The sequence below is a fragment of the Phyllobates terribilis genome, unplaced genomic scaffold (assembly GCF_046119375.1).
Source record: "Phyllobates terribilis strain yellow unplaced genomic scaffold, ASM4611937v1 Scaffold_5__5_contigs__length_657084704, whole genome shotgun sequence".
Lineage (NCBI taxonomy): Eukaryota > Metazoa > Chordata > Amphibia > Anura > Dendrobatidae > Phyllobates > Phyllobates terribilis.
Window position 1 is genome coordinate 162,600,748 of NW_027362765.1, and position 7,780 is coordinate 162,608,527.

Below are 7,780 nucleotides of genomic sequence, written 5' to 3' on the forward strand. Positions count from 1 at the left end.
CCGACTCCATGAGGGTGGTATGAGGGCCCGACGTCCACACATGGGGGTTGTGCTCACAGCCCAACACCGTGCAGGACGCTTGGTATTTGCCACAGAACACCAGGATTGGCAAAGTTGCTACTGGCGCCCTGTGCTCTTCACAGATGAAAGCAGGTTCACACTGAGCACATGTGACAGACGTGACACAGGGGGTGGCTCCAAATCCAGGCCTCCATTGGTTAATAAATTTGATTTCCATTGATGATTTTTGTGTGATTTTGTTGTCAGCACATTCAACTTTGTACAGAACAAAGTATTCAATGAGAATATTTCATTCATTCAGATCTAGGATGTGTTATTTGAGTGCTCCCTTTATTTTTTTAAGCAGTGTATATGTGTGTTAATGGTTCTAGTAGAAATTAATGTGCCACTTGCAATGTTAGATTAAAGCACCACTCCAGCATTTTTTCTTATTTCAGCACTGGAGTGGTACCACTAATCCATGTTCCCTGTCCCTAATAATATGCTTTTCAACCGTCATCTTCTGCTTTTCTTGGTGACGCTCTGGTCCCGATCCTCCATCTTGCGACTACGACTTCTGACCTACCGTAAATCAGAGGTCACAGGCACCCTTTGAAAGGGAACTTACATTAGTGCCACCACTCCAGTGCTGAAATAAAAAACAAAACAAAATGCTGGAGCTGTGCTTTAACTTTAATTAGGGATGTGTAATATTCAAGTGTAATATGAGTGTAACCTGTTGGCCTATTTATCTGTTGCCAATGGACTAAATAATATCGTAAAGATGGAGTCACAAATTGTTGTCTGCAATAACACAATCTCCAGTTTCAGTTTATTTCCTAAACTTTCTAGAATTGGGAGAGGTCACTGTATTACCATATTTCTTACCTGGTTAACGTAGAAGAATGTCAAAAGCATAGCCTTGGGGCCAGGAGCCTCCCTGACTCAATGTGAATCACAGCTTTTGTTTTAGGAACGAGTGCAGTGCACACATACAATACCTCCTCCTGGATGAGTGAAAGCACTTTGTCTAAGAAGGTTTAAGGAAAGAATAGAAGGGGGAGGGGGGTAATATGATGAAACGCGTACAGTTTAGTCTCCTAGACCAATGAGGTAATGATGAATCCCGCTTCTCTCACAAATGTTGGCACGCAAATCAAAGCTGATGACTCTGCTAAAGGACCAATCCTTACGTAAAAGTCACACCCACATCCTCTTGTATAAAGAGAAGGATGAAAGGACTGCTATCCTACACTTAACCACACATCACAGGTAGCACTTAGAAAGACAGGTGCTTTAATTACATCATGTCCTCCTCATACAGCATTAGGCAGTCCACCACATCCTCAGGATCTTCAGGTGGTTTGGGATTAGGTGTTCATGGTGGTGGATCAAGCAGATTGTCTATGGGAAGTTACAGGGCACCTAGCATCCATGGAGGCAGTGGTGGCAAAAATATCTCCATCTCCACCTCTAGAGTGTTTTCCTCTGGGGCTAGTGCTCTTGGAAATAGCTTTGGTGGAGGATTTGGTGGCCTAGCTAGTGGTGTTGGTGGCAGTTTTTCATCTAGTCATGGTTATGGCTTTGGAGGTGGACATGGTAGTGGAGAGGGTCTTCTAGCAGGAGGGGAGAAGCAAACTATGCAAAACCTGAATGATCGTCTAGCCTCATATCTGGACAAAGTACGCTCCCTGGAGAAGGCCAATGCTGATCTAGAGATTAAGATTCGTCAATGGTATGAGAAACAAGCTCCAAAGCCTGATCATGACTACAGCCAATACTACAAAGTCATTGAAGATCTTCGCAACAAGGTAGGACAAACATTTATTCACTCATACACACCTGTGATAATATATGTGAATGCCTTTACAACTTGTTGCTTTAGCTCATACTAGAATGATAGTCATATATATATATATATTTGCAAGATAATTTCCTTTGTACTAGTAAATATCTTACAATATCAAGTGGAGTTTCAAATAATGAGTATATATAAAGATACATCTGATAACTTTCATCTGTACACCCCAAAATTACAGAAAATGACTTCAGATTTGTTGTTTCCAGATACTAGTGTAATAGATTGATGATATAATCAAAGAGAGACTCTAGAATTCCCCATCTAGGTGGTATCACTAGATACTTTCTGATTGTGTAGCTAATATCTTCCCAGGACATTCACACATCAATGACACATACCGATGATGTCATCAATATGAGACCTGTATGTGAGACTGTATATGAGACTATGTGAGTTAAACACAAGTGATACTAAGTGATTTACTTCATTTAGATTAAATGATAATTAACCTTGGGTCTTGTTGAGATAAAGGTATCACTATGATAACGATAACATGGTACTTAAAAAAGTAGAAGCTTTAATAATAATAGATGATGACCTACACCAAAAGCAGGACAAACTAAGGTAATACTGGACTTGAAGTATAGCAACAATGATGCCACTATGGCCAGCTTTATGTGAGGGGCTTTGGGGTGATTATATAACTTGAATATATTATGAAGCACTTTTACAGAAATTGAGTTCACAATCTAATCTCCCCAATACAAACACAATCAGGACATTTTAATATAAAGTGAACTTTTGGCTAGAGGATCCTAGAAGTACCTAGAGAAACTTACACAAACTCCATACACATGTTATATTTGGTTTTATTATGGTTCAGAACTCTTATGCTGACCACTGAGCCAATATGCCTAATGCACAAGGATCTGTTGAGTCCATGTGGCAGAATGAGGGCCTGAAGGCCTTAGATGCTAGGCCTTTGGGCACTGCCAGTTGCCAATGTTCTCCTCATGGGAGGGTTCTGTTATACAAAAGCTACATAGATTCCAAAAATATATACACCTTCCATCACAAGATTATAGCCTGTATATCACTAAGGAGGTGCCAAATGTATTTGCCTATTTACATATACTTGGTGCATAATTCCTGATACTTGATGCATATATCTTTTGCCCCCACAGTCAATGTGGGACAGAGACAGAAAAGTGGGTGCTTTGTTCTCTAGTAGCTCATCATTGTCTCTCTAGCCAGTAATTTGAGCTGTGATAGTCATTGGCTCAGCCCCTTACAAGCAATCTAACAGCCAGTGCAGAACGTGCATTTCAGGTAGCAGTTGCCCCCTAACCTACTAGGCCACCTGACAACATCTGCCCCTATTATTTATAATAAATATCGACTGAAGAATACAATTCTACAAATAATAACCAGAATCTGTTTTTTGACTCTTAGATCCTCCTTGCCACCACAGACAATGCCAGCATTCTCCTCCAGATTGATAATGCCAAGCTGGCTGCTGATGACTTCAAGACTAAGTAAGATTTGCTTCCTGGTTATATCATCTCACATGGGTATACCATAAATGTCACTTTTTAGTCAACCCATTGGTTAACTATTAGATGATTATTTGTCATAATGGCATAAATAATCAGTTTCTGATAAATTGAGTGGAAAGCAGCAACAGAGAATTTCTTACTTTGGTGGACCTGTCCTGTATTCTATCTTGAATTACACAGTCAACCCAGGTCTAAGGGATAACGTTTCTCCTTGTGGAGAGTGACGTAAGTCACATTGCACGACTTGTTAAAGGGTTGATTGTGACTTGTACGATTGTTGCTTCCAATAGGTGGCACTATAGAGTTCAAGTCCTCTTTTCCTCTGAAGAGGCAATCTGCGTAGTCAACCCAGTGATTTAAATGGCAAGTGTCTAATACTTAATTTCCCCTGTCGTGGCACTGCAAGAAAATTAGAGCTGATCATTGGAAAATTTAACAGGAGGACAAATTATGAGCAGCTTATGGTCAAAGGAACGTCTAAGAAATCGAGATTGTTCAAACCAGACAATCCCTTTGTAGCATGCCATCTTTAAATAATTAATTATATTTTAATTTACCTTCTGTTAACCAGGTTTGAAACTGAACTGTCCATGCGCATGAATGTTGAGGGTGATATCAATGGACTACGCAGAGTCCTGGATGAACTAACCCTTACTAGATCAGACCTAGAGATCCAGATCGAGAGCTTGAAGGAAGAGTTGGCTTACCTGAAGAAGAATCATGAAGAGGTAAGGATGGTTCACAATAACTATTAGGAGACAAAAGTTTATTCAGGAAGTATTACAGATGTAGGGAAGATTACACATATTTTGTTGCATAGGAAATGAACGCTCTCCGTGGACAAGTTGGCGGCCATGTGAATGTAGAGATGGATGCTGCACCAGCTATTGACCTGACTAAGATTTTGGCTGATGTGAGAGACCAATATGAAGCTTTGGCTGAGAAGAATCGCAAGGAAGTCGAGGCCTGGTACTTTAAGCAGGTAGATAAAACATTTTCCTTGAAGTTGTTTTCAAGTTGTTTAATAATTGTATTCTCTAAGTGGCAATATGATCACCTGGCATATTCGATATTTGTGTCATAGACAGAGGAGCTGAACAGAGAGGTTGCAAGTCACAGTGAGCAGATCCAGTCCAGCAAAACAGAAATAACCGACCTAAAACGTACCCTCCAAAGCCTAGAGATCGAACTTCAGACACAACTAAGCATGGTGAAATCTGGTTTCAACATTATTCATTAAATGTTCAAACAAATACATTAGTGTATAACCTAAACATCGCTCTTTACTATAGAAAGCGGCACTGGAAGGCACCTTGGCAGAGACAGAAGGTCGGTATTGTATGCAACTCTCTCAGATCCAGGAGATGCTCAGCAGTGTGGAAGCTCAGCTTGCAGATTTACGGTCAGATATGGAACGCCAGAGCTATGAGTACAAAATCCTCTTGGACGTGAAGACTCGTCTGGAACAAGAAATCGCAACCTACAGACGTCTCCTGGAAGGTGAAGATGTCAAGTAAGTAATACAAAGATTTAGATTAAAAACACAGGAAATCACTGAGTTGCGTCCAAGTGATTCAAGCAGCCTAACATCTCATGGAGGTTGCATCAAGGTGTTCAAAAAGGGTGAGACATGTTACTTTTGAGAATATATCTGGTTGTACATGCACCCCCAATATATTGGTGATGCCATCAGTATAGCGAGTAATCCCAATCTCAGGCCAATCAAAATACAAAGCAAAATGATTGTGTCTTATATGGTTAGTGTATTCATATCACCACTGTGGTACCCTAAGGCTGTGTGCCCACGTAGCATTTTTCAAGCGCATATGCTGCGGAATTTCCGCAGCGTAAACGCTTGTAAAACGCATGTATATCCGCACCACATGGTCCCCAATGGGATTCCGCAAGTTCTATGCACATGCTGCGGATTTTTCCACAGCGTTTATGCCGCGTTCAAAAATCCGCAGCATGTCATTTAATTTTGCGTTTCCGCAAGCGGAATTGCCTTAGTCCAATGCATAAAAAACGCAAGGCAATTCCGCATGTGGAAAACGCGTGATAAACGCGCGAAAAATGCGCGATAAACGCGTGCGGAATTCCGCATGCGTTTTTCCGGGAGAGGACTTGCATTTATGCAGCAGAAATTTTCTGCTTCATAAATGCAACGTGGGCACATAGCCTCATAGCCCACTTGGTTGAACATGCTTTCTGAATCTCACCACTAGAGGCATAAGCTCTGGCCCCTGATACAAAATGTACCTGCTCCCCAACCATTCTGTACTTTTCATAGCATAAAGAAGAGATGTTGGGTCCACTTAGGCACCAGGGCCCTTGTATGAATTTGGACCCTTAGAGCAATGGCAAGGACCTTCTTTTTGGCTGGTATTCTAATACTTAAATTGTAGATATTAGAATCATTGAATCATTCCATTGTTCTGGATAGAAACCCTTCAGGCGCTATATGCTGCCAATCCAAGATCATGCCATATACAAATTTTCCTGAAAGCAAAGGCTCACTATTTATTCTCTTTTTTTTTTCTCTCTCTCTCTACAGCACTTCATACAAAGACTGTAAGTATATTGTATTCTCATATTTTTAATTAAAATAAGATTAATTCAGATTTGAGCTGCAGGGATGTTCCAATGGAATCCAAAAATGGGCACTGTCCTACAATAACAGTGGTGTTAACTATATTTGTGCCTGAGAGAGGATCATAGTTTCATAATTTTAAGGCTGAAAGAAGACACAAGTCCAAGTTAAATCTATAACATAACTTGTTAATGCAGACTAAGGCAAAAGCCCATGATGCAGATCCCAATTGACCCATATTAGGGGAAAAATATTTCTAGATTCCGCATACAGCAATCAGACTAGTTCCCATCACAGAATCTAGTACTAATATATTAATAATACTACTGTATTATTATTATTATTTTAAAGTCTTCCAAGCCCAACATGAACTTGCTTAGAGAACAATCCAATCTAAGATCATGTGGAAATTTACAGTAAAGAATCTACATCTGTGATGATGATTAAACACCTTCTTTCCTTTACACGTGGAGGATGCCCCTCGTCACTGTAGCGGGCCTAAGTGTATAAAGATTATTAGAAAGTTCTCTGCACTAATCCTTCATATATTTGTACATTGTAATAAGATCACCCTCAAGCCTTTGTTTTTCCAAACCTCAATAACTCCAAGTTTGATAACTTGCTTAAATAACACATTTTGGACTCAGTCCACCCATTCTCTTAATATCCTTGGTCGCTCCTCTCTACACCCAATCAAGTTCAGTTGACAGTGACTGGCAAGCCTCTACCTATACACGCACGCAGGTTGCCAGTCACTGTCCGTGGGTGAGGAGAAGCTGCTGGGGACACATCTGTACGACTAATCAATAGTGCGCCTCGGTCACCGGCTGCTATTAAAAGTATGCCGCAGCATTTCAGAGACAAACATACATGTCTGTGATCACACAGCCAGTGGCTGATACATGATGCCTATGGTTTGGGCAGCATGTATCAGCTGACAGGTTCCCTTAAACTTCTGCAACTACTTATGCCAAAAACAGAGTGTAAGATGGCAGCCACAAGGTTGCACTACTACTAGGCTTCCACTTCAAGTCTTAATAATTTCATGCCTTCTATGCATATGTGACTTTTTGGTTTCCATTTAGGATCACCACTGTGCAATGGTACAGATCATAGTAATGTTACATTATTATCTGTAGCAGGTTAATCTACTGTAAATATCCCTAAACTATCTTTCTGTTATCACAGCCTCTCAGACAATACGTAAAGTCCGCACCATTATTGAGGATACCGTTGACGGAAAAGTGGTGTCATCACGGGAGAAGGTCCATCAATCCACCTACTGATCTACACCTGTTTCCAAAGTCAGCACAGATACTTGAATGAGTCAGATTTAATGCATCTAACGTACCAAGTTCTAGTGGCAGCTGTTATACTGTATGCCAGTTGTTCACGACAAACAAATCCAAGAATGCTTTGCTAGTTGACAGGCCTTTGGATATCTGAGGTTCTGCAGCAGCTAGCGGGGGATAAATATCATCAGTATCTTGAGCTGAGTCACTGACGCCAATGTAACGCCTGTTTTTCTCTAACCAGATAATACAACTACTTGTGCTACTTTTTAAGGCCTCTTGATTTTCTTTATCTAATAAAGTTATCTGCTTTTTCATGCATGACTATCTTGTCTGCCGATTTATTTATTCTTATATTATGTTGCTTCGAATTGTTTTTCATTCTAACCCTACAGACTACCTAGCAGCAAAAATCTATTTTTAATTAAATATATATAAAAGTGTGTATATATACACTGCTCAAAAGAATAAAGGGAACACTTAAACAACAGACTATAACTCCAAGTAAATCAAACTTCTGTGAAATCAAACTGTCCACTTA

At 40.2% G+C, this 7,780-nt stretch overlaps 1 protein-coding gene across 1 annotated transcript; it reads left to right on the forward strand.

The window, feature by feature from the left end:
• Positions 1-1,224: 1,224 nt before the first annotated feature.
• LOC141272512 (keratin, type I cytoskeletal 19-like) lies at positions 1,225-7,563 on the forward strand. The gene is made up of 8 exons (XM_073683316.1): positions 1,225-1,811; positions 3,254-3,336; positions 3,929-4,085; positions 4,178-4,339; positions 4,442-4,567; positions 4,650-4,870; positions 5,912-5,928; positions 7,136-7,563. The coding sequence occupies exons 1-8, from the start codon at positions 1,308-1,310 to the stop codon at positions 7,231-7,233; spliced, it is 1,368 nt and encodes a 455-aa protein (XP_073539417.1). The 5' UTR covers positions 1,225-1,307; the 3' UTR covers positions 7,234-7,563.
• The last annotated feature ends 217 nt before the right edge of the window (positions 7,564-7,780 follow it).

What these genes read in the sequence shown, in the direction of transcription:
- LOC141272512 (XM_073683316.1), top strand. Translation starts at nt 1,308, where the DNA reads ATGTCCTCCTCATACAGCATTAGGCAGTCCACCACATCCTCAGGATCT. An exon ending in TGAAGAAGAATCATGAAGAG is followed by an intron (nt 4,086 to 4,177) that starts GTAAGGATGGTT and finishes TTTGTTGCATAG; the next exon opens with GAAATGAACGCTCTCCGTGG. An exon ending in AGGCCTGGTACTTTAAGCAG is followed by an intron (nt 4,340 to 4,441) that starts GTAGATAAAACA and finishes TTTGTGTCATAG; the next exon opens with ACAGAGGAGCTGAACAGAGA.